General features: G+C 44.7%; 3 protein-coding genes across 8 annotated transcripts in view; all 3 read right to left on the bottom strand.

Annotated features, from left to right (window-relative positions):
- setd5 (SET domain containing 5) overlaps nucleotides 1-1,309 on the bottom strand; it is a 30,003-nt gene extending 28,694 nt beyond the window's left edge. For all 5 annotated transcript variants that reach the window (XM_070839875.1, XM_070839892.1, XM_070839900.1 and 2 more), the window contains exon 1: nucleotides 908-1,309. The gene's annotated coding sequence lies outside the window, so the exon portion shown is untranslated. The remainder of the gene's footprint in view (nucleotides 1-907) is intronic.
- A 2,447-nt stretch (nucleotides 1,310-3,756) lies between these two features.
- LOC139213924 (probable peptidyl-tRNA hydrolase 2) lies at nucleotides 3,757-8,417 on the bottom strand. Its single transcript, XM_070844633.1, has 7 exons — nucleotides 8,204-8,417; nucleotides 7,257-7,370; nucleotides 6,169-6,240; nucleotides 5,983-6,057; nucleotides 5,295-5,392; nucleotides 4,826-4,940; nucleotides 3,757-4,643 (listed from the first exon to the last, which is right to left on the bottom strand). Exons 2-7 carry the CDS (start codon nucleotides 7,362-7,364, stop codon nucleotides 4,557-4,559), a joined length of 555 nt encoding a protein of 184 aa, XP_070700734.1. The 5' UTR covers nucleotides 7,365-7,370; nucleotides 8,204-8,417; the 3' UTR covers nucleotides 3,757-4,556.
- A 2,665-nt stretch (nucleotides 8,418-11,082) lies between these two features.
- plxnb1b (plexin b1b) overlaps nucleotides 11,083-26,024 on the bottom strand; it is a 72,164-nt gene continuing 57,222 nt past the window's right edge. The window contains exons 11-38 of one of the 2 annotated variants that reach the window (XM_070838731.1): nucleotides 24,693-25,658; nucleotides 24,102-24,236; nucleotides 23,422-23,544; nucleotides 23,138-23,231; nucleotides 22,821-22,987; nucleotides 22,454-22,605; nucleotides 22,149-22,254; nucleotides 21,466-21,602; nucleotides 21,055-21,231; nucleotides 20,713-20,944; nucleotides 20,354-20,599; nucleotides 19,519-19,698; nucleotides 19,234-19,382; nucleotides 17,507-17,607; nucleotides 16,885-17,102; nucleotides 16,603-16,781; nucleotides 16,439-16,505; nucleotides 15,808-15,954; nucleotides 15,490-15,655; nucleotides 14,259-14,362; nucleotides 14,074-14,158; nucleotides 13,651-13,817; nucleotides 13,279-13,439; nucleotides 12,970-13,117; nucleotides 12,598-12,662; nucleotides 12,360-12,435; nucleotides 12,200-12,274; nucleotides 11,083-11,478 (exon numbers count right to left, since the gene is read on the bottom strand). In XM_070838731.1, coding sequence (XP_070694832.1) covers nucleotides 11,374-11,478; nucleotides 12,200-12,274; nucleotides 12,360-12,435; nucleotides 12,598-12,662; nucleotides 12,970-13,117; nucleotides 13,279-13,439; nucleotides 13,651-13,817; nucleotides 14,074-14,158; nucleotides 14,259-14,362; nucleotides 15,490-15,655; nucleotides 15,808-15,954; nucleotides 16,439-16,505; nucleotides 16,603-16,781; nucleotides 16,885-17,102; nucleotides 17,507-17,607; nucleotides 19,234-19,382; nucleotides 19,519-19,698; nucleotides 20,354-20,599; nucleotides 20,713-20,944; nucleotides 21,055-21,231; nucleotides 21,466-21,602; nucleotides 22,149-22,254; nucleotides 22,454-22,605; nucleotides 22,821-22,987; nucleotides 23,138-23,231; nucleotides 23,422-23,544; nucleotides 24,102-24,236; nucleotides 24,693-25,658 — 4,728 coding nt within the window. In that variant the 3' untranslated portion in view covers nucleotides 11,083-11,373. The remainder of the gene's footprint in view (nucleotides 11,479-12,199; nucleotides 12,275-12,359; nucleotides 12,436-12,597; nucleotides 12,663-12,969; nucleotides 13,118-13,278; nucleotides 13,440-13,650; nucleotides 13,818-14,073; nucleotides 14,159-14,258; nucleotides 14,363-15,489; nucleotides 15,656-15,807; nucleotides 15,955-16,438; nucleotides 16,506-16,602; nucleotides 16,782-16,884; nucleotides 17,103-17,506; nucleotides 17,608-19,233; nucleotides 19,383-19,518; nucleotides 19,699-20,353; nucleotides 20,600-20,712; nucleotides 20,945-21,054; nucleotides 21,232-21,465; nucleotides 21,603-22,148; nucleotides 22,255-22,453; nucleotides 22,606-22,820; nucleotides 22,988-23,137; nucleotides 23,232-23,421; nucleotides 23,545-24,101; nucleotides 24,237-24,692; nucleotides 25,659-26,024) is intronic. The other variant, XM_070838738.1, reaches the window with a different exon arrangement.

The raw sequence follows: 26,024 nt of genomic DNA, 5'->3' as shown, positions 1-26,024 counted from the left end.
CTGCTGTCAAAAGAACGATGCAACAAATTGTTTTTGGTTCTAATAAAACAAGTTTGCATATTACCTTACGCGGTCTGAGCCTGAACTTCCTAGCCCAATAGATGGGATGCAGGTCTGTTCTACTCTCATTTTACCCTAATAACAACTGTGCAACACCCTCGAATAAAGTACCAATGTTGTGCTGCTGTTGTTGTTTTGACTGTGTATCATTAGAGTGACATGTTAAGCCTCTCTAGAGACACATTATCCAAAGTTCCTCAACAAACCAAGATTTATTTATTAATGCTTCAAAACGACGCCCGTCTGTTGCTCAGTGGGTCTGGGGTAAAACATGATCCTCTAATACACCGTTATGATGATGGTCAAGTGTGACTGGCTCATCTCTGATATGAAAACTGTGAAAGCCTGAACTGAGAGCACCCTTAAAGGACTAAACGTTACACGACTCAAACTCTTGGAAACTTGCTGAATGTTGTTGAGAGCTTGGGGGGGGACATGGTTACCTAAAATAATGCTGTAACACTGGCCATCATAATCAATAATGAGATAGATTCCCAAGACTAACAAGCTAGGGCTCACAAACAACACGAGGAGCTGATCAAAAAGCCCATGGTAGATCAATCCAGACACAGCCAAGAGCAGCCCTGCAAGGCAGACCATCAATATGCGGAGCTTTTTAGACAGCAAAGCAAGCCACTCGAAAGTGGAAAGATAGTGGGACAACCAACTTGTTCTAATAAACTTAAGTGGACGCTAAGTAGTTAGCTAGCTAAGTTGGTTAGCCTCGTAGCTATGTTTGGTTGACTGAAAACATGGTCAGTAACGTTACGTGCCTGTTAATATTTTTGTTACTGCCTCCATGCACAGGGGGGGATATTAACAATTCACACAGATTTTAAGTACTCACCTAAAGAGGCATTCCAAACTTGTACAAGCGAGGCAAAATCATGTAAAGTAGGAGGTCCTCAGTGTATCCCAACATCAAATCCAACCAGACCAGTAGGCCTGTAGGCCGGCCTCGGAGTCTCCTGTATCCTTTGCCCTTAAAAGTAGCTCCCTCTCCAGGGGTAGGAAACAAACTTCTCAGTGTCTCCCACGCATAGGCGGAAAGTTAAATTCCCTGTCCTGTTCAGGTGCACTGCATCCATTGAGTGTCTGTTATAGATCCCCGGTGGATAAATCCATTTATTTTAGTGACTTGTATATTTACAGTCGCTATTTATAATGGGGTATATGCTGCTGTATGTGATACAGGGATCTGATTCTGTCTCGGGTCCTTACATTCGCCGAGGCGCCCATCCCCCTCCTCACCGGCATCGACCGCGGGTCCCAGCGAAACTGACACACAACCACGCCACGGGGTTTCCCTGGCGACCGTGCAGGGGCTCTCTCCTTGGGCGGCCCTTGCTGCGTTGTCCCGCCTCTCGCCACTGATTCGCCAGCAATGTGTCAGTCATGTTACACGCGAGGTGTACATGTAAGTCGTTGGTTAAATTACAGCGTCCGTTATTTTTTTCCACCAACTACGTCAGACGGGGCGGGCGCAGCTTCGAGGAGGGGTGCGAAAATTCAGTGCCATCATGATATGTGAGTACTGGTGGCGTACACGGAGGAGAACCGGAGAGAGTGTCTGGATTCGGGAGACAATTTGACACCCAACAGAGAGGATCTGTACCTTCAAAGTTTCGGGAAATGCTCGTTATTAAATTCAAATGCCACAGGATTAATTTCAATTCGTTAGTGGGATTAATATTTTTTATTTGAGGGTTACATTCACCCATGTAACGTGGAAGGAGCTCTCACACCAATACATAGTAGCAAGCGTTAGCGGCACGGGGTCTCTGGGGCCCAGTTCCAGGGACACCAGAGGCAGGGTTAGCCCACTGGGTCAGCCCCACCTACCGGTATGTCAGATGAATGGAGGATGAGGTGTCGCTCTGGTAGCTTCTGGTAAGGGGTTGGACAGGGAAACTGACCAGTGCTCCTGCGTTGCATCTACTTATTACTAGTCCCTCCTACTTTTGTTCCCGCTGCCGAAACCAGTCTCTTCCCACACTTGACAGACACAGAAAAAATGACCGCCACTGTGAAAATACCGCAGTCAGCAGCGGCTCAATTAAACTAACTGTTCCTGGAAGTTGTACCAGAGGAGCGGGCGAAAAATCGGGCGTAATGTTTGCTGTGATTTCAGCCTCAGAGAAAATCGAGACGCGCCCTTGTTTCTTGTTGAGCAGTGTAACGTCATTGCCCCAGACCACCACACACACGCTGGATTTACCACCAAACCAAGCGTCTCCGTTATTCTCAGCAGATACAAGTGAACACAGAACACTTCCGACATTTGGACTGCGATATTTATAAACAAGTCTCAATGACGCGATTGGTTTCTTGTCATGTCATGAGACCCGGAGAAGGGAGGGGGGGGGGCTTTGATTGGCTGGGGTGATAAATGCCAACGTCATTTGTTGCAGAGGTCTGACGAGCGATGAAATGGTTACATTGCGGCGGTGGCACTTCCATAATAAAAGTGAGCAGGACTCCGAGTTTCATAAAGCAGATTTCAGAAACACAGCGGTGGTTGTCAAAGTGTTTGAGATGTTTGCGTGTGGACACGTGATGGAGTGAAGGCTCGAGTGTAGAATAACGCCGGCATCATTATCGTCATTTATTTCCGATTAGTGGCACAGCTGTTGGCCATCCCGTGGTAGAAGATAAACACTCAGTGGCGTCTAATGATGCATTAGTCACGGTTACATAAATGAGGTACTGCTGGATCAGTGTACGCTGGAACACATGTCGCTAAGTCACGGACGAAACTGTATCTTCATAGCGGATGACTTCTAGAAATGCTAACACTGATCGACGGATCCTCGTGTTCATGTCACCAGTGTGATTTGTGACACATATCGGGATCTTAACTGGTTGTTACCTCGTATAAACACCAGCCTCGGGCTCATTTCATTTCCGAGAGGACGTCATGAGGTTAACAGTTAAAGGGCAGGTCTAAGTCTCGCAGCAGGACCGCCATGGTAGGCAGTGGCCATATTTAACAATACTGCCATTGTTACTGCGGTGAAAAAGCAGTGTCATATGGCCAGTCCAGAGCCCACACTGCAACATGGCTGCTCAACCCTCCCCCACACTGCTTTCACTGCCACCGCTCCAGCTAACCTCCTCTCACATGCACCCGTCTGTATGTTCAGTCTGAGGTAGGAACAGATTCAGGCTGCGTGTCACTTCATCTGGAGGCATTTTAATTGTCTCCAAAGTCTGAAGCACTCACACAAATGACTGTAAAACAGAGGAGGTATCAAAGTGTGGACATGTTACTCAAACTGACATAACTTTGGGATTCCAATGGTCTGTCGAAATATACATTTCATACTGCATGCATGACACTGCCATTTAAAAACAAAAACGATTTGTTACAAAGAAAATATCTGACATTAAGCTAAGAATTCTGGGAGTGGCAGCTCATGCCCACAAATATTTGCTAGTGAGAACATAGACACACAACATCATTCTTGAATATTAGTGTTCAAGACTATTCCCCAAGTCCATAACAATTGTCATACACACAATCATCTGCATTCTCAAGCTGTAAGTTGATCAACTTCAACATTATGAACTATTCACAACAGGCAGAGTGCATAAAGTTGGGCCCCACACTGATCTTTACCAGGTAATGTTTTGGCTCCACAGAACTTCCTCCCCCCTCATCGTAGTTGACCAAAAAAATCCAAATTTATGACTCTGGATTATTTTTTTTTCTTTTGCACAAAGAAAAATGCAATACAACAAAGTCCAGTAACTTTGCATACTGTTTAGGATGGCACACCACAGATTATACAGATTATGGCCCTAACAGAGATATGTATACAAAATAAAGCCATTTATCAATAATAAGTAATGTTATCGAGTCTATAGGATTAGGGATCTTTGGGAGAATAGTTGCATACAGACACAAAATTATTTAAACGTCAAAAATGAGTGTTCACATATTATCAGTTATTAAGTTACCCTTCTCTCGGGAGTAGTGGATCCAACAGGGGAATACTACATCTGCTATAATCATAATTACATTATCTATTTGGCTACGGTACACAGGCCCTTGAATAAGTATAATTACAATATTGGTCAGCCACCAAACATACTTAATTTGACTTTGCCATATCTGAAACCACACAACAGACTAGATGTGTTTGAAAACTGTAAGATTATAATAAGGTTTTCCTAAGTAGTTGGCCTGTTTAAAAAAGAGAAAGGTCGCCAGAAAAAGACCGCCTTCATCTTTTTCACCAGTGTAAAACCGGTTTCTCTCTCCTCCTGCTCTAAACGGCCGACTAAGCGGCTCAGACAAAGAATGAAAGGGAAACAAATGGCTGAGAGTGTTTGTTTTCTGGTGTTGGGACATTCCCCCTGTTCTTATGGTCTTTTTTAAAGGTTGTTACACTCTTGCATGCCAAGACTCTCCCTGCTCCTGGGAAATACTGCCCTCTGCCAGTTGAACTGTGACACTGCAGAGCCATGCCTTCCCTGCCGTGGGTTTGAGCCCCTCAGAGCAGCTTCAGACTCCCAGTGACATTGTTCACCATCTCCTCCTCGCCCATGATTGCCAGGACGGTGCGGGACCCAGCCTCCACCTGCCAAACACAAGAGGGGCTGGCTTAGTGCTGACATTCTCAAATGTCTTCATGCCTCAGCACTGAGCAAATCAAATAGACTTTTTGGACCACGGTAATGTAATAATATTTTGGAAATGAGTACTGGTGCCTCTAAAAGACATTTGCTCAAAACAAGTTTGAAAATGGCCAGTTTCCCTCACCTGGGTAAGCCCGGCATCTTGGACCAGATAAGTGGGCAGGCTGAGGCTCATGGCCAGGGCCTGCAGCTCCAGTAGGTGAGCCACGTTGGTTCCCTGGACCACCACCTTCTTGGCTCTGTATCAACACCATGCACATTTACCTCTTCATCATTATGTTGATTAGAATTGGGGGAAGCATCGTCAACATTATAAAAAATGATGGCTCTTCTACAAACAATGTGGAGAGCCCACAGCACTGCCACAGCACAGACACACATAGTGGAGAAATGATTGGAAAAGAGAAAAGCAAAAGTAGCAGAGCTATTCTGACACAGTTGAAGGATTCTTCATTTCTTGAATTTAAAAAAAAAAAAAAAAGGGTGGTAAGCATTTCAACAGGCCAGTTCTCAATGAACTGGCATCATGTAAGTGAGAGGTTCTTTAGAGCAGAGATGCTTTTCTTCTCCATTACCATATTGACAAGCCTTACCCACTGTGGTCCCACTTCCAGGCCATCTCCCTCCAGCTGTTCTTCTCCTGTAGAGCCTGGTACAAACCCACAGCGGCATGGCCAACCTGGGCTGCTACCTGCACAAACACACCACACTAAGTCCACGCCTACACGTCTGTTTAGGTCTTCAGCCGTACTGAAAAGTTCAAATGAAGTTACACACTGAAGGAAAAAGACAAGTGCACTAAAAACAGTGCATTTTTCCCTATTAAAATGCAAACTCAACCCCTTAAACCAACATTTGCATGAAATCACTACAATTACTGCTTCAGTGCAACTGATATGAGCATCAACTACTCCCACTCAGAGCAAAAGAGCACAGAGCCTGGTAGGAGTAAATTACTGGACTAACCTGTAATATTCCAGACAAATGCAAATTAAAGACAGGTTTTGTGAAATAACAGAACACATGGCAGTTTTATGGCAGTGTAAAACCAGAGATAGGAGTTACCAAATAAACGGGTAAAAGCTTAAAAGTTAACTGGGCCTTTTCAAGGAAGAACTTTTTAGTTTCACCAGGCTTTCTCAATTTAGTTGTTCCTTGTCAGTGGAGCAGCAAACCACAACTGAGAAATTGTTAAATATCATGAAAACACTATTAGGATGGATTGTGTGTTTGAACACAGCACAAATCCTACACAGTCCAAACTGGCACCACTGTATTTACCTTTCCAACACCCATGGCAAGGTCCATGTTCACTACAAACACCATCTTGAACATGAGGTCATCATCACCCTCCTCCTGAGAGTCAGAGCACACAAAAGGAGACACTCAGATTTGGCTTTGGACAATCTCCACAAGGTCTAATGTACCAAGGTGTACCTGTGGGGACTAAGGCTAGCTTATGGGCACCTCATTCTCCAGCTTGTTGAAGTAGTACATGGCCGCCTCTTCGGCAGACACGTTCCGAGTGTGCAGAAGGGCCTGAAGTTGTGAGAAACAATGACACAGGTCAGAGAACAAAGCAATGAAGTGCAGTCTTGTTGCCAAAATTTTGGCAGACAAATTAAAAAAACAACAACTAAGCAATACATTTATTCATTTTTTTACAGTTGGTTCAATGACGGTGCTCAATTAGTACTTAATCATTGTTTTGGATATTCAATTATTGGTGGTTTTGAGCTGTTGGGTGCTCAATAAATGAAAGATGTTTCCTCTCCTGAATATTAGTAAAAAGCCTAGCTAATACCTGATTCAGCCGTGGTATCAAAAACAAATCACTGTGACCAGTCACAAAAATGTCCAGATTCTACCCAGTCCTAAAGAACCCAGGACAATATAACCAGCCTGGACCAGCCAGGTAACAGTGGAGTGTACAGCATCTAAAAATGGCTGGTCATCAAGTGTTACAATGCCAGTCAACTCATCTTATTATTTTAGCAGACATCACCTGTAGAAACTGGCCCTGATGACACGCTGCATAAGCAATATATAGAAATCACAGCATTAATCTACATTAGCCTTCTATTAAAGTGAATTTAAGAAATAAATGTTATATTCTCCATGTAGCAGTGGTGAAATTGAACTTTTAGCATGAAAGCTGCCCAATAATGCAGTGTTTGTATTAGAAAGTATGGATCATTGATGGTCAGCGATGGGAGCATTTCTAAATCAAGATGACGGGAGCTACTGTCACCCAGTGAATTAGTACTATGAATGAATAGTTACCTTACATGGAGCTACAGTTATATTACAGGCAGTGTGCATGATCAGGCTAGCATTACATTAGGGTGTAACTGATTTACACCCTAAATCAAATTTAAACGGTTTAAATGGAGGAACTCGGCCGACATGAGTTATCAATGTTTGCATTTTTTCAGTCACAGCTGTATTGTTCACTGTCAAGTCAGCTATACCACAAAAAATGCAACATTCCCTGTCATAATTGTGTCTGGATGTTGACGTGAATGTGACCTAAATCCCAAAACGAGCTGTCCCACCTGTTTGGCTGCCTCCTCCGGGATGTCTAGCTCTCTGAGCTGCTGCAGAAACACAGGGTTGACATCCTGAGAGCCGGAGTCTGGGCCTGACTGCTCTGATGGCTCCATTCTTGGCTGCAAAAAAAAGGAAAACAGCAACAATGAATACCCTGCAGACAACTAATCCACAACATATTAGTGTTTTGTGAGCACTTCACAGCATCTTCATCAGGCTCTTGTAAAAGAAAACTCTATGTTCTGGGCTCTGGATGCATTCATGATTACATGCGCGTATGAATGGGTGGATTATTATTAGCACAAACATGACAAGCTAATAGAAGAAAATGAGGCCAGAAGCCTTGAGTTACGCTACACAAAGACAAACTGGATTATTACAAGAATGATCTCGACTGGTAAATCGTCATCGTATGTTTTAACCTAACGCTACTTTGATTTAATCATCCCTTAAACGTCGTAATTAACTACCGTGTGATTCTAAGCAGGCAGCATTAACCATTAAGTGATGAGTGTGACTTGACGTTCTCTTGATGTGCGTGGATGTTACATGAAGATATCTGAAGCAGGGTTAGGGTTAGCCACAGTGTGACAAAACAAGGCATAAGTTTGCGTTAACGCTAGCTGTCGAAAGACAACGTTAAGCTAGCTAGCTCTGCGCAGGGAAGAGTTGTTAGCTCATCAACTATGTTACACGCCATTCAAATTAGCATCGAAAACAATACAGCTAACGTTAGCAATGTTAGTTTTCCTTCACACCAGGCGGCTAATTCGGCAAGATTAGAAACCACAAATTGTACTGAGATGCTAAGCGTCAATATTTACTTCACAGTTTATCAAGGCAGCACGTCTTGCTGTACAACTGCTGTTACAAAGGCAATATTGACTAGCATTAGCATTAGCCGCTACCGCTAACTGTGCTAGCTTGAGTCCAGCAGGTTGCATGTAGTTACCCGTTTTGCGCGGCTAGCTCGACAGCAAGAACAACGACGGCGACTTCCCCGCGGTCTCCAGAAGCTTCAATTTCCACCTGCGACGGAACGGTTTTTGGTTTAAAAGTTGAATTACATTCAGAGGGATTCCTGACTGTACTGTCTTCAGCGTTACTCCATTTTGGACCCCGGTGTGCTGGCAGGGGATGCTGCCTCTTGTCGTGTGTGGTGTTACAGATTTTCTGCTGATATTATTTATGTGAGGATGATATGCGCGTGCACACAGCAGATGTAGCCTACTCACTGCTGCCTTAAAAGCGACTGTTAATTCAGCTGTTTTTATAACCTCGCTGTCATGTAATTATGCAATTTTTTTTTTTTTTAAATCAAACCTCTGTCAGTCCTTTCAAATATTTCTAACCTGTAAACGGGCGACATTGTGCTGAACCGTCTCATTGTATCTAGCTGAGCAGCAGCGGGAAACGGTGTGAAGGTCAGTAGTTAATTTGTAAGAAACCTTGGATTTATTAGTTAAACATCTACTGACTCTGTAGACCACATCTCATCTTATCCACCGCAACCTCAGCCTCATGGACGCGCATAGCAGGAGATTATTGGCCCCAGATGACCTGCAGCAGCATCCTGGCCCTTATTACAGCCAGGACCAGTGTTTAAGCCCCAGTACTGATGTTAAAAATAAAACACAACACAAAATTTTAAGAATACTTTATTACATCAGCATCTGTGAGAAGTCGCACCTTCTCTTATTAAACAGGTTAAGTCACTACAGTTACATTTTAAATCAGTATGTACAATGATATTAACACACAAAATAAGAAACATCCTTAAAACTGCTCCTTGCAGAGCCTGCTCTACATTGCCAAATTTATACAGCCTAATAACAGTTATAGGTTTCCCTCAGATGGCTTTGTCTTTGTCATCACCGAGCTTTCACCCCCATCTGAACCGACAGTGTGTGACAGAACAAGCCATCCACTCATACGAGTCATTAGTCGCTTGTGTGTGTTAAGTATTGTAGTGATAAGCCTATGGGCTACATTCTGACATGCTGAGCCTGGACCTGGGAATTTGGGGGGGGGCAGAAATGAGACAGTTTTGAAAGGATAATCCTCTTCACGGTCATCTTGTTTGGTCACCGATGACGGGGGCTGGGTATCACACATCATGACTTTTTAAAGTGGAAACTAAACTGTGTCTAAAGCACTACCACGAGACTCGACAAACGCTAAATGCTCAGTCTTGTCTTCTAATAAATATTATGTGATAATGAAAAGTTTTTTGAAAAATGTGTTCATGTTCTACAAAGTACGGTATTGAAACTATGGTGCATTGAAACTATTGGCACTATTCTCATGTCAGAGTCTGTTTCCTTGTTGATTTGGGTTTCCCCTTGTGTTCACCTGAACCCAACCAGTTACCTCTGAAATGTTTAAACCTAATCTAAATATTGAGCTAAATTAAGCCCTAACAACAAAGGAAACACTATTCAAAAGGAGGAAACAGAGTTTGACACAATACCTGCATCAACAAATGTTAAAGCATACCCAGCCCTGATAACGCCTCGGAAGCCTTCTCAGTCTCTGTTATTTAAATAAGAGAAACATCAGCAAACATTAGCTCCTGTATAAAAAGTCTGTGCTTCAACTGAGAGCAAAACAGTGTAATCAATATTTAACCTGTATCAACTTGACCAAGCATAATGCCATACAGACCACCAGCACTTGAGACAGTGCCACCTTGTGTTCAATACAAGAATGAAAACCAACCATGATGTCAAGACCAAAACATTTCAGCACGTTCCATAACGTCGGCTTGGACTGGAACAAGGTGAACCATGATCCAATACATTGTTCAAAACTTAAAAAGGAATGTTAAAAATGTACAAAACAGAAATATGACTGACTTACACGATAAAACACTGTGGTGCACACTAAAATATCACTTCATTAATAGGAGTTTCTGTATGGAAGGATTGGTTTGTCCTCTAACATCTTTCCAGTGACTTGTACGCTATAGACACATCCACATGAATACGTAGAAAAGCAAGACTCAAAAACGAAGTAAACTGTCAGTCAGTTTAAGTACCTCAAAATGCTCGAACAGCAATTGATTTCCAAACCTCACACAAAGGAAAGAAAATAATGGACTGGAAAAGTCTGAAATGTGTGTGTGTGTGTGTACCGCTGCAAATGAGAATGAGCAATTGTCTATATGTGCATGAAGGCTGACCTGTGCTATGCTAATACACTGATAGTTGTAGCTGGCTGAAATGAACACAGCAGTGTTGGTATTGGGTCGACAGCATCACAGAACCAAAGAGTATTTGATGCAGCTCAGAAGGCTGAGGTAGAGAGTGGCAGTAACTTTTTAAACCCTCAACTATTTGCTTTAAGTAAAGGAGGTTTTAAACAATGTAGTGACCAAGGGCTCATTCTTAAACATGTCCATTTCAGAAGAAAAAAAAAATTTGACTGTTTTCTGAATACCGCTGAACATCTAAAATAAGATAACCAGTTACTTCAATACTTTGTACTAGAAGCCAGAAATGTGAAAATACAAGATGTAGATTGACAACCAGGGCAACATGTAACTGTGCACACTCTCACACATACACACACAACAAGAAATTACTTCTGACCGTACAACAGCAACAAGCACACAAGGCTTAAGAGGTACCGCTTCATAAAATTCACTCCAGAGGGAAAACAGTGACATAAAATCGCCCAGATCCGATTAGTTCACTGAGGACCAGCTGGTGTCTTTAACATGAGAGCTCCTGTGTAAGACAAAGCACGTTCTGGAGAGATAAAACACTCCAGATGTCTCTTCATAAAGTTGACGGAGGGACAGTGGGCCTGACTCATTCCATCTGTGTGTGTCCAGGTGTGTTCGGTGTCCATGTGCTGTCCTGCCTCTCAGTGACCAGACTAACAGATGCCTCCTTAGCCAACAACAACCTGAAGCTTCTGATCCTTAATGCTGGAAACGGTTTCTTCAAAAAACTCACTTGACTCCACCCCTTCCTCCTAAAGGGAAGGTTGGTACCATCTTCCTCTTTGTCAGTGTGTTGCTCTCCTGCTTTTCAGTTCAATTTGCAGGGTGTGAGTCTTTTAATTCACCTCCCACTCCCAACCCACTGTTTGCCATGGCTATAGTGGGCATTTCCTCTGTCACAAGTCAGTGACTTTATTCTCCACGGCGGCTGCGATCTGCTGCAGTCTGTAGCCAAGCTGCATCTTCTGGGCCGTGGTGTCCTCCTCCAGTGCCGTGATGATCTTATGAGAGGAAGACGGCACAGGGACGGATGGAAAGAGAGAAGGTATGACAAATGACAAACAGAAAAATAAGATTTATTATTCCTGTAAGGATTTGATGTTTCTCTGATGTTTACAGGCTTCAAGCATCCTCCCTCATTCCTCGAAGGTCTGTTCTGACCTCAGCTGCTCTGACTGACGGCAGTGAGAGACAGCACAGCTCGAGTAGGTTTCTACTCTCAAGTCACACTGGAAGGAAAGATTCATTTCTGCACCACCACTCTGCACACATGTAAAACCTGCTGGTGTGTGATAGCACTCTCACCTCAGACAGTGGGTATGTCCTTTCAAACGAATAAATGAATGTTACTTTTGGTGAGAATAATTTAGCTGTTTGGTATTCTTAATTAACTTTTTACATTATTTGACAAAGATGCTGTTTTTGTTATTAGCAGCCAAAAGTCCTGATAAAAGTCAAAGTCAAAATAAACACGACAGGTAGTGCAGCTACATTTTTTAAATGTCTGCCACAGTATCACAATACCAGCAGGGGGAGCCAAAGCCACAAGAAAAATAAAGACTGAAGAAGGCCTATGTGATAAAACACTTGCATTTATATAAGCTGTGATTTTGATATTTCAAAAGAATTAGCTCCACTGTACACATTATCACACCAGTGTATCGTGCCATGACACACTGTTACACTTCTGCTGCTCAGTCCAACTGAATAATAAAAACACACCTGGTCGTAGTATTTGTTGATGTACTTGTACAGCTCGTGCAGTGCGACCAGGTAGTTCAGCTCTCCAGAGTAGTTCTGAAACACAAACCAGTCAGGTTAGACGTCAACATCTGTGTCTGTAGACTGGTTTCTCTGCACCCTGAGCTCTGGCTGCACTCACCCTGGACAGTTCAGCCAGAGCAGAGTTCATCTCCTGGTCACTGGCTGAGATGGTCTGCCTGATGTCAGCATAGTACCTGCAGTAATGGCAAATATTTGATTTATCATATTAAAGAGCAAATTCTAAGATCATGTTATCCCAAAGTGCTCACAATATCTTTGATCTGACAACTGATCACAGTGCCTAAGGGGCTGTTTTAGAACAAGTCTGACGCAGCTTTAATGAACTGTGAACCCACCTTTCTACCATCTGTTTGTAGCGGGGGATGTCTCTGGCATACAGCAGCTTGTTGATGGGAGAGTCCTGCGCAAAAAAAGAAAAGAGGGAATGAGAACCAAAGAGAGATGGAGGGGCAGTAAGTTGCTTCAGGGCTTGTCTGAACTCCATTTGTGACTGCTGACAGCCCCTGAAACATCATTTACAGCCTGAACCTTTCATCCTTTCCAGTGTCACTTATGACTGTAGTTGACTGAAAACTATAAAAACTATTCAAAATAGAAACTAAATGCATCGTAGAAAAGTGTTTTTTTTTTAATTTTTCAAATCAATCTTCTCTAAGTTCTAACATGCAAGAAGCTTCTACATGCTCCCTCTGGCTGTCCCGCCTCACCCGTCCCAGCTTGTGCTCTGCGATGGTGCAGGAGTCCATGAAGGTCTGGGCGATGACAGAGAGCACGGCGTCCACGTGGTCCGACGCCTGCACATCAAATATAAACTGAGGGTTCTTCACAATGTTGATCCAGAAACGCAGAGGCAGACTGGGGACGCAAAGGAGACATCAGAATTATAACAACTGACACCTGGTTTCAGGATCTAACAGCTTTTTTAAGGCTGATAAAAGACTGAATATCTTTTGGGACTAAATCCTTTAAACCCTCCATATTCCCGGACATTGCCATTAGATGAGCCTACACGGTACCTGTTGGTCTTCCAAATGTGTATCGTCTCTGGGTCGGAGATGCCGTGTTGTCCCGCCTGGTCGTCCAGCAGGTCAAAGAAGTATTTGACGGCCAGCGGGACAGGACGACTGGTGCTGAGAATCACTGTGAACAGATCGTCCACAAACTTCTGCAGCGTCCCCTGAAGAACATGGAGCAGGAGGAAGGAGAGTCACAGTCAGAGTTTGTTCGTTACAGCACAAAAATGTACACATAGGAATTCCTATAGGAATTTTTACACACCGTTGCAGTGTTGGACCAGTTTGACTAAAGCTGGACAAGCTAGACTAGAACTGGCATGACAGCTGTATGGAACCCAAACCGTGTGTGTGTGTGTGTGTGTGTGTGTATACCTTCATGGACAGCAGGCGGGTCAGGTAGATCTCAGGGATGGCCTTGGCCCTCTCTCTCTCCCTCAGGCTGCCTCTGCGGTGTTTGGGCAGCTCAGGCTCCTCGCTGGCTTTCACCAGATGCCACAGCTTCACTCCACCTTCATCTGCATCCTCCAGCATTGGAGTCTCTACACAGGTCAACACTTTATTTAGTATCACCATGAGATATACAGAGAGCTCATCGTTTTCATGATGAGCTTGAGCGTATACGGATTTATTTGGGATATTAAAATATCAGCTATTAATAATCTATATCTCCACATGACATGAGACATATTCAATCATCTCTGCTGCCTACATTTACTGTGACAGCAGCTGGATCAACATGAGGAGAAACTGATTAAGATTTATTGTTATATCAGTGTCATTCTCATGTTAACTCACTCTCTCCTGCTACATAGTCGTGGTTGTCATGGTGAATGTGTTTGGTGTGACGTGGGACCAGCGCTACAGTTGCACCGTCTGGGACCTGGTGAACGACACAAAATGCACCATTAGCTCTGTCGGACCACACTTTTTATCCTCGATGGGTAAAATATTTGCTTTGATGAGGAAGCGTGAACTCTGACCTTGTAGTGCTGCAGTGTGTTGAGGCGTTTCCAGCTGCCCTGAACCACAGACGTCAAGTCCTCGTCTGACAGGATGAGATGACCGGCAACACCAGACCGCCACTCTGAACAAGTGTGTGAGAGTGAGATGCTTACAAAATGAAATATCCTTACAATGGAATATGTGCATGCACACTTTAAGATGAGGTCCAGTATTTACTCCACCTGGTCTTTTGGTTAGTTATGGTTCTTGGTATTAACAGCATACACTACTCACAAAAAGTTAGGGATATTTGACTTTCAGGTGAAATATATGGAAAATGTAAAAAGTGAATGCTACAGTGATATTATATCATGAAAGTAGGGCATTTAAGTAGAAGCATGCAATGGTAATTTTATTTATCTTAAACAATGTATTTGAAGAAAATCTACCAACAGTGGTAGGTAAACCACAACAAAACATTTTCAGTGTCTCAATAAATTGGGATGTGGCCAAAGGACGTCCACTCCTCTCCTTTCTGTGACTCTTCCAGTCTCTGTATCACTGTTCCAACGTCCTGATGACACTCTGTGACCCTCTAAGCTCAGTGAACACCTCCGTCTGAGGACTTCCTGTTTGAAGCCTCCAGTGTTGAGGTGCTGCTGATCAACTGTTAGGTGTCGTCTTGGTCTCGTGATGTCAGAATGTGAACAGCAGGATGAGGAGGACTGTTTAAATACCAATTCTAACTGAAGCAGGAAATGTATTGGTGGATTCATGGATCAAACCTGTTGTGAATGTTGCTGTTAAGCTTCTTGTTCGAGAACAGCAACTTGTGCAGAAAGTACTGAGACACTGAACAGTTGGACATGTGCATTCAAAGGTTTAGAGAAGGTCACATTAAGTTCACCTGGAAAGGTTAGAATACATTTTAGGTTCATCCTGAAATTTCACCTGAAAGCCGAATATCCCTAACTTTTTGTGAGTAAGTGTATGTTGTCATTTTAATGCAGAAGATAACTAACTGACAAGACAAAAGTAACTAACAGACCAAACACTGAACTTTCCTTGTAATTATTCTTGTTTTGCTGTAGGGGGCACCACAGCTCCACAAATGTACCACAAACCCCCTGAAGGCAAGTGTACTAATTCATCATTTGTCTTGCTTTGCTGTTGCAGATATACAGTAGGTGTGAGTGGTGAGAATGCTAGAATGGATTTAAACTGCCAGTAAATCTGCTGTCATGTGATGAGGTGCAAATGGATTCTCACCTAAGTCCAGTGAGTCGGCATGGGGTCGGTGGGAGAAGGAGGTGCCCTTGTACACCTGATCCAGCAGCTTCTCTTTCACCTGTGTGATGGTGTCACAGTCCAGCACTTTGGAGGGTAGCGGCTGGGTCTCGTTCACCCCTCCTCCCTGCACCAACACATTCAGAGTCTGCAGAAGAAGAACATGAAAGGGGGGGTGAGGAAACGAGAGAGGGGTTTTGGAAAAAAAACAAAAGAACTTCCTGAAGGACACGGTGGTTGTCTGGGATTCCTTAATTAGATTCAAAAGATTATTTTATTTAAGACCAGAGTTTTCCTCACCAGGGTCTTGTACTCCACGTCCTCACGCAGCAGGCGGTTGTCATTGAGAGTGTACTTGGCCTTGCCGGTCACAGCGTCCACTGGTCCTTTATCTACCTGGTGCTTTATGGCCCTGAACAGCATGTAGAGAGACTCCCCCGCTGAGTCCTGCACAAACACACCGCAAATACACACTAAAGTCAATTAGTACTGGCCTAAGACACTCTGCAGGAGAGAATGAAGGGCTCAGATGACATGGACACAATAACAAGGACATTCTTCAACCTTTAAATCACTGACTCACAACTTTGCGGCAGTAAGGCTGAATATTTGCATTCCACAAAAGGAAAGTTTCCCTCAGCACAGATGTCGGTATTACTCTGCTGTTTGAATCTTACACTGGAAAGACAGACTCATAACTTTCCATAAACTAACCTACAGATGCAATTCACCTGGTTCCTCTTTTTATCTTTAACACTCTTGGAATCACTCACTGGCATCACATCCAAACTGTAAATCTGGCAACAGAAACTGTGCTTATCGGGACCAGTAGCTGTATGGAAAGTTGAGACAACGGATTGGAAGAGTAATATGTCTTATACCTTCATAAATTCACTGTAAATATAAAATCATGTCTCATGTGCTCACTGACCCTGAGGAAGGCATACAGGCAGATGGACATCCAGTTGGTCAGCAGCTTCTCCACCACCGTCTCTGTTCTGCAGAGAGAAAGCACAAAGAGTTTGGAACGCTGCCAAACATCTTTGAAATACCTTGAACCTACAACCACACTCTCTCTCCCCTCCTTCTTCTTACCGTCTCAGCATCAGTTTGGGGTTCTTGGCCACGTACTGCTCCACCAGGTCGTTGAGGAGAGTTTTGAGGATGTCTGTGAAGTATTCCAGTTTGCCATGTAGTGCCACCGTCAGCAGGGAGGCCACATAGGCCCTGTCTCTGGGAGAGAAAGTCCGCTGGCTCTCCAGAGTGTGAATGAACTGAGAGGAAGAGAGTAGCGGTAAATTATCCCGCTGATCAAAATAAAGGTACCTCTTAGAAGAGCCTTGCTCTGCTCATGAGACTTGTGGGGACGGTGACTACCTTGGTGAGGAAGAGTTTACTGTTGAGCAGGTTGGACAGCTGCACCAGGCCCTGCTCTACTGTTTGCCGCCGACACTCCTGAACGTCCAGGTCTCGCCTCAGCGGAGACTCCCGGTGGCCGGGGAAGAAAATGCGCTCAGCATACCTCCGGTAGTCAAGGAAAGGGATGCCAGAGCCCACCAGGTCGCTGGACATGTCCATCATCTCTGTCATCAGGTCTGTGTTAGGGCGGAGGAGGAGAGGTGAAAGATCAGGACGTGTTGCTCCAAACTATTTTGTCTTCTGCTTCTACTTGATATCACATTCACAGTGCATACTGGGAACTGCGTTAGGAGGTTGGGGCTGGTAAATATTTACACTGGACTGTGTTGGCAGACTAAAATTAAACTACTCTGCAGCAGCCATGAGGGACATGAGGAACATTTCATCTAGGAGGTGTGATGTAATGGGATAATTTCATAAGGCCAGTGTGAAAACAAAGTGGATCTGTTCGCCTCCACAAACTAAAATAAACTTTCTTGTTCTTCCGTCTCTCTCTGGCTCTCCTTTCTCAGCCATCTTCCTTTTTTCCTGCTCTCATCTTTGTCATGTAACTTTACTCTTTTTTTGCGCTCTCTTTTACCCGTGAACTCTTTCTTGCAGCGGTCTCTCACGCTGGTTTCCAGGTTCTCCAGTTGGATCTGGACCTTCTTGTAGTCTCTCAGAGCCTGCTTACTCTTTCTCCTAACAAAGACAGGAACAGAGGGTCAGGCAGGGATAAAGGAGAGAGGACAAGTAATACCAGTTTCACACTGGATTAGTGGAAATCCAATGAAACTATGAAACGGTTGACTCAAGTAATTTGACCCAACAAACCCCCACCAGTAAGGTTCAGGGTTAATCACAGGGTCATGCTGGGTCAGAAAATGGAAACACTGCTTGATTTGGTAACACCCATTGGTGCCAATCCCAATCCTACAGCGGGTCACCTTTCAAACGTTCTCCCTCCCAGCCTAATCATGTGGGTAGTCTAAAGGTTTTAGACACATGAAGGTGTTACCGTTATGTCAGAGGTGGAATACGTGGGCCCCTCTTTAGACAAACTTGAGACAGCTGCACCTCCCCCCATCCCCGCTCTCTGTTTTGGAACTATATTTCCCATAATGCTCTGGGAGATGTTAACAGGATATATAATGGTGCCATGGCTTAGCTGGAGGCTACAACTTGACCTTTGTTTTAGCCCATAGTTTTTACATTTTGGTAAACTGGCACCGTATTTCCTGCTACCCCCTGGATGTGCAGACAAGTCCATAAAATGTGTATCAAGTCTAAGAGACACATGAGTAGTAGTATGATTGGCACAAACTGTGGTAATCAGATGCTAAGGGTTTTAAAGCAGCAGCGTGTGGCCACAGCTGCAACCTCACACTGCTGACTGTGTGTATAAACGCGCCAAATCAGCGTTCAAACTACAATAACTGACCTCCTCTTGTTTTTCGAAGACATGGAATGTGTAAAATTGGTCAGTTGACTGTTAAAGTTTTTCTTATTCAGACATACAGCTAGTGTCCATTGCAGCTTTATTCACACATGACATGACCAGTACAGCAAGAGGCCCATACTTTTGGTGTTATTGACATCTGGTCCATGAGAGGGCTTGTGTTACTACTGGAGAACTGTGGTGGGTTGAAGAATAGTATGTTTTCTGTTCTCTCACAGGCCACTAGTGGATTTAAAATCTATTTTGCTATTGAAGTTTAAAGTGAGGGAGAGGAGCACTCATCCCTTCTTCTCACAGTGAATCACTAACACATTTTCATCATCCGACTTGCTCCTGCACTGCGAGTAAATCATTTTGCTCAATATTCATAATTAAACTCATGCAGCTGACATGTATGAAAAGTGAAAATATAGTGAGTGAGAGCTGCTGGTGTGACGATTATCAGTTGTTGTACATGGGCTTCTTTTTTTTTTATCCTCTTCTGCCACAAACTGTGCGTTAGAAGTTTTCTCTGCGTAATACTACTGCTGCAGCCTTTGTGGTAATCTGATAGCAATCAGTTTAATGTTCTATGGAATGTTACTGGGTCCAAACCTGGCAGCACTGGTGTTTTACTAAAAGTGATTTGCTTCTTTAGATATGTGACCAACATGCTGAATTGCCATCACATCTATCTAATGAGGCGTATATCTGAAAGGGCTTTAACTCACAACTGAGTTGTTACTCAAGAAGTATTTATTAGAAATACCTATTTATTTCTCAGTGTCATCAAAACATTGCTCTATGGCACCACTAGTGGTAAACAACCACTAGTCGACATTTAACTACACAGTATACACACAAGGACGCACCACAGTCCATCCACTGACCTGTAAATGAGCACGATGATGAGGACGATGAGGGCTACTATGGAGGCCCCGACCCCAACTCCAATCTGAGCCTCCAGGGGAAAGGTGGACAGGCTGAGGTTGTCATACTGAACCTTACCCAGGGAGAAGTTCAGGTTCCCCATCTGGACCTGAAACACACAGACATGCAGCCCTTACTTTATCTGTCAGCAGCGCCCTTGTCAGGTGCTCACACTGGCCCACACACAAAGACCTAAAAAGACCAGGGTTCTCTGTGGTCTCAAAATGTCAGCGCGGAGAACTCACAGTGAAATCAGGCAGGTTGTCGGAGCCTTCACGTTTCTTGCCATTGGGTACTGGTGCAGGCTGCTGAGGTGGCGGTTCGCAGTACAGATGGTTTCTGGTCAGGGTCTTAACAGCACACACACCCTCTCCGACCATGACTACCACCTCGTCCTTAGTGATGGCCAGGTCCAGGTTTTCCCCCTGAGAGCGCGTGGAGATGGGAGTTTAGGTTTCGTTAATATCTACTTCATATTCCACTTCTTGGATTTTTTTTCTTGGTAAATTTTCAGGCTGTGCAAAAAAGTGAAAAATATACGCGTTCTATCCTATTAGATAGAATTTAAAAGCAGATAATATGGTTTCAGTTGTTTTATTGAGTGCAGTTTGTGTTAATCTCTGTGAAAAGTGTTCAACACCTAGTTTTAGAACAGATCTATTCACTACAATGACCTGTGTAAGCATGATGCACGTTACCACAGTGTTTTACCACGATGACAAACCCCTTCTAACAACGAGGCTGTAGTTGGTGGTTGACACAGTCAGCAGTATTTCTTGCTGACAGTGGCACCTCACTACCACTTGTATTAGGATACATTCAGTACAGGCACAGGCTTCACGTTTAAATAAGTGAGATTAGGTAAATAAAATGCCCTTGTAAGTGACTGACACAATGTATATGTTTGAGGCGGGTTTCCTCTGCTACAAATGACCTGTTTGAACAAGTCTATTGTGGTTTTCTGATTGGGCCTTTACACTTGTAAATACAACCTGAGTCAAACCGACAATGCCATCACTGCTACACTTAGTAAAACAACTACTTCCGGAGCTGCCCATCTATCATTGCCTCTCCTCTGACCTCCAGCTGGATGAAGCTGCCGGGGTTGTAGCGGTAGGCCCTCAGAGGGTCCTGCTGGTTCAGGGGGCGCAGGATGGGGTTGGGTTCGTAGCTGAAGGTCTGGGAGTTCAGACTGCTGAAGTCAAAGCGCAGGTTGTCCAGCAGAAACTCCACAGTGACCTTTGAACCCCAGACGGAGGAGTCCACCATAGGAGAGCGACACAGGATCAGGGAGGAGGAGTTCACCTCACAGCGTTCCATGAACTGCTGAGACAGGGAGGGTGCAGAGAAGATGTTAAGCAAAGGAAGACATTTAGAAATGACAAACCAACTTACACACACACACACACACACACACACACACACACAAACACACACACCTGTTTGACAGAGCAGAGTTCATCTCCAGGACAGACAGGGTCAGGAACCATCCTTCTTGGCCTTCCCAAAGTCTTCTTCCTGTCCTCCTCCTGCTCTACACTCCTCTTCCTCTTCTTTCGCTTTCTCCTTTTGTTCTGGCTGACTGACTCGAAGGGAGAAACAGTCACCACCATCCGCGGCTCCTGCACCACGTCCAGGTTGTGGCCCGACACAAAGATCAGCCGACCACCACTAAACAGACAGAAAACTCTTAAACTTCACAGCACCTCAATATTTGGCGCTTTTTAACTCGGAAACAGGAGGTGAAGGTTAAGAGATAAAGGTCAGATTGCCAGACTCACTCCAGGAAGCTCTTTGTTGGTGTGGCGTGGGTGATGTTGGGGTTGTGGGTGTAGCGGTAAGCTGAGGTGTGCAGGTGGCGCTGGCTGCCGCTGTAATGCAGGGTGACCCGCTGATCTCCAGTCTTATTACTGCTGCCTGTCACACACTGAACACTGGAACTCTGTACCTCGGACACACTGAGGAGAGGCACAAAGGAGACACAGGTTAATACATGATGTGATACCTCTGGCTCAGGGAGGTCAAAGGTTAGACTGACAGAGGGAACGTTCAATAAGGAAGTCTGAGAGAGAAATAGTAGCTTCTACATTAAAACTAACTGTGAACTAGACTAGCTGTAAACAGATAAAGCATGCCAACCTCTGTGTGTGTGTGTGTGTGTGTGTGTGTGTGCATGTGACAGAGAGTCTTACATTTTACAGGGCACCCCTCCCACAGTGATGGTCAGGTCAGAGGTACGTCCTGTCAGCAGGTTTCTTCCGGTGATCATCAGGGACGTTCCTCCGGCTTTGGGCCCCCTTTCAGGAGAGACCCCCATCACAAATGGGTCCTGGGAGGAAGGAGAGGATGGAGGAAGAAGGCAGTTAGAACTGCATCAGCTTCACAGACCCATGGTTTGTGTAGCTGGTTGTGATGTTGACAGTCAGTAGATGAGTACACCATGCATCACCACACCTTAATGGCTCAACATTTATGTCCTGTGAATGGTTTGACATAGGCTTTGCTATAATTTGTTAATATTACATACTGTGCAAAGCTCAAAATTTTAATCAACAGACAATAAATCATTAACAATCTAGATAAAATAAATTATCATTATTATATGAAGAAAATACCAACTGATGCAGTTCTATTCTTGAAAATCCCCCAAACTAACGATTTGTTACTTTTCTCTATTTTCTTTCTATTTTCTAAGATTATGAAAACTAAACAAGTAATCAAAACAGATTAATTTTGAAATTAAAATAATTTTCAAATTTGTCTCATATTTTCTGTAATATGCTTTAGCCATTGGCAGTTGCTAGTGCAACAACACAATTTTCCCAGATGGGTCAACAAAATCTAATCTACTGTAATTAGATCTAATCTAATGTACCTGGTAGCTGAATGTCTGGCTGGACAGGCCAAACTCTCCTCCGCTCACTTTGACAGACACATGGCCCACCTTCTCTCCTCCACTGGCTTTGGTCCTGCACACAATCCTGGAAGACAGACATCACGCTTGGGATTGTTGTTCTCCAGTTGTACATCATCTATTGGCCGTTAAACTCAGCCGATAGATGATTAATACCTTTGCTCAGTCCATAAAGTGTTCTATCAAATTCCATTAAAAACTAAATAAAGACACAAAACTTGTGAACTTCTCCCACACAAACCCCCCCAGCAGCAGTTGGTTTGTACCTGGAGGAAACCTCGTAGAAGCCGGGCATGACAGTACAGGGAACCCCGGCTACTGACACAGAGTGGAGGATGTCCTCAGCCTTCTGGCCCAGGTTGGAGCCTGAGATGGTCACCATGGTGCCGCCTTCCAACAGGCCAGAGAGTGGCTCAATCTGAGGGAAGTCAGTAAATGCTTCATTTTTACAGAACCTCTCTGGATGCATGTGGCATCTTTTTTTATCAATGATTCATGTGTAAGTGCCAAATTAAGTTTCAATGATGAGCGCTCTCCCGAAATATCAAGATAAACCTTGACTATAAGCATCTGATGTTGTGTGATGCGTCTCCCACACTCCCAAAGCAAAGAGGGTCAAAGGTCAGAACTCACAGAGTGGATGACGGGGGCAGGGCATGTCTGTTGTATGGGTTCACTGCAGGAGGCTGAATATAAGCAGCTGGCGTGAGAACCACCACACCACACACATCCATACTTCTGGTCAGCTGTATGGCAGCGGCTGCAGTCAGAGCGGCCAACGGAGCAGTTGTACAGGGTCACTGAGGACAGAACATACAGACGACAGCATCGGTCAATGTTTTAGTGTAACGACATTGGGTGTTATTGTCAAGCTGCTGTTGGCCGTCTCTGTGAACAATAGCCGTAAGTTCTAACACAGAACAATCTAACCTACAGAACTTTGACCTCACCATACAGATCGGGAGAGCTGTCCACATGGAAGGTGTCCCTCCTCTTCACGTACACCATGGCGCCGTATTCCTCCACTGGAGCAGAATATGTGTACTGGATAAACAACAACGGTTTCATTAACACAATGTCAGACATTAAAAGCAGACACAGTTTAATCCTGCCTCAAGAAAAGTTTATTCTCACTCATTGCATTTACTGTTCATTACAACACCCAGTGGTAAAAGGATGTCTACTCCTGTATGCACAGCATTTTGTTACGAGGAGTGACTGCACATTATCAAACCTTGTGTGGTTGACAGGTGATGTCAAAGTTCGATGGATTCGTGTCATCGGTCTCCACGTAGGCGTCAACCACCACCGTCTGCCCTTCGATGACCAACACACACTGATAGTCCAGCTCTGCGTCCTGAGCACACAAATTTTGGTAAATTGAATCACCAGCCAGGCAAATAAAATCATCCTTGACATGTGTAGAGCCTGACAGAGAGAGTTTGTGTGTGTGTGTGTGTGTGTGTGTGTGTGTGTGTGTGTGTGTACTTATACGTGCATAGTGAGGGCCAGAACATGCACTTAACTAACAGAGTGAGGGCATTTTTGGGAAGTGACGACATTTTGGCCGGTTACATTTAGAATTAGGTTTAGGGTTAGTGTAAGCGTTGGGGTTAGGCACTTAGTGATGGTTAGTGTTGGGATAAGGGCCTGGGGAATGCTTTATGTCAACGAAGGTTCTTCACAAAGGTAAAAGTGTAGTTGTATAGCTCCTCTCTACTCGTCTCGACTACCCAAACAGCTTTTGCATTACATCCTCATTCACACACTTAAGTTATGCTTCAGGAGCAAGTTTCGGTTCAGTGATTTGTCAGTGACACTTTGACGATACTTCGACATACAGACTTGTAGGAGCCGGGAATCGAACCTTCGATCAGCCACGTGTATGCGTGTGAGTGAGTGTGTGCAGTGTACCTGATAGAGGTGCAGGTTGTGGGCCAGTAAAGTGATCTTCCTCTCCTCTCTGACAGGAAGTAGCGATGAACCCTGGACCTCCTTTACACAAGGACAAGCTGAGGAACCCCAGCTGACATATGAGCCCTCGTCCCCCTGTTGCCCAACATACACACAAACAAAGTATAAACACAAGTCCTATCCTCCTCACTCTTTGGTTATGTCGACATGCACGCACACGCGCACACACTAGTTCCTTATGAATTTCCTTATGAAAATTTAAAAGTAATGCGGAGCTGTAAATGTAACGAATCAGGAAACATGAAAAACATTCACACAAAAACCTACTGCCGCAGTTTGCACCAGAGCAGCTGTTTTTCTTGGGATCAAGTTGATAAAGCAAAAGCAAAACAACAAAAAGGAGTCAGGCAGTAGAGGAAGAGCAGGAAAACAAGGGCAGACAGGGTCACCAAGTTTGAGCTTTGTTCCTACAGCAGGAGAACAGAGTCCAGTCAGGATCTGGGAGCACTGGGAGGCTGCTGAAGAAGTAGTGGAAGAAGAGGAAGCAGAAGAAGAAGAAGAGGAGGAGGAGGACGGAGGTGGCAAACTCACCGGGAGGAAGGCATCAGCTGCATCATACTGGTAGTCTATTTCTGAGTCAATATCCAGCAGGTGGGGGTAGGATGGAGGGACGTGGTCGACCTCGCCGTCACCTGACAACACAGTGGCAGTTGAAAACGTGGCTGTGTCATTTTCTGGCTGGATGGCACTCTCAGCGTGGACGTCTCCTTCTTCTTTTGGCCAGAGGAGCACGTCAGCGTCGCTGCCTGGGCTTGCTGCCTCAGTCTGGGAGTCTTGTGTGGACATTTGGAGGGTGGGACTGGGAGTCTGGGTCAGGTCCAGGTAGATGGAGGGCTCAAAGTCGTCTGGTTCACTCATAGGGAAGGCCGTGGGCAGGGGGAAGCCAGATGAGGCCAGAGTAGGAGGTTCTGCCAGGCTCAAAGCCCCCTCGGCTTCCTGCGGGTAGCTGCGGGGCGACTCCGTTACCACATCCAGGGAGGAGTCCGGGTTATGGGAAGGGAAGACCAGAGGCATCACAGAGTCCAGATCTCCACTCAGACCATCAGCCGTGGTGACAGGCACCAAATGCACAGCTACTGTGATGGAAATGGGTGTAACGGCAGCACCTTCAGTGTCACTTGGGGTGACAACAACAAGCTTTCCCGCTTCAGTCTCTTCCTCCTTCCTGGGGGTGACCTCTGGGGGTGGAGGTGGAGTAGGTGCTGGTGTAGTGGATGGTAGGGTGCTCGTAGGCTCAGGGGGCAGAGTGGTGGGCGGGGTGGTCGGCTCAGGGCCGTTGGTGGTTGTGGGTGGAGTGGTGGGTGCCAGAGGGGTTGTTGGTTCCTGAGTGGTTGCTACAGTGACGGGGGCTGCAGTTGTTGTCACAGCGATAGTTGTTGTGGCGACAGTTGTTGTGGTCGTAATGGTAGTGGTTGTCAGGGCAGCCGTCGTGGTTGTGGGTGTTGTGATGACTTTAATAGGTTTGGTTGTGGGAGGAGCTGAGGTGGGGAGTTTAAACTGGGGGAGGGAGGAGGAGGGGAAGACATGAGGAGAGGGTGAGAAATAAAAAACTAATGGACGAAGAAAAATGGAAATAACTGATAACTGAAATTAAATGTGATGTTTAACACATAACCTGCTGTTACTGTGTTATCGTTGCCTGTGACACATGATGATTTTTGTTACAAAGAATGTTATGTGAGGCACAAAACATTTATGGTCATCGATGAATGTATGTAAAAAAAGGAAAACTCTGACCATTCATCTACTTACCGAGGTCTTATGATCAAGCTAAAGGCAAGCTCATAGTTTTGGGTTCAGACCAGCACATTCAAGGAGTTAGTTTGAGAAAATACCATGACTGAACCTGCACCTGAAACACTT

The sequence above is a fragment of the Pempheris klunzingeri genome, chromosome 2 (assembly GCF_042242105.1).
Source record: "Pempheris klunzingeri isolate RE-2024b chromosome 2, fPemKlu1.hap1, whole genome shotgun sequence".
NCBI classification, from domain to species: domain Eukaryota; kingdom Metazoa; phylum Chordata; class Actinopteri; order Acropomatiformes; family Pempheridae; genus Pempheris; species Pempheris klunzingeri.
The sequence above is the reverse complement of the archived record's forward strand: the minus strand, read 5'-3'. Positions and strand labels throughout refer to the sequence as shown.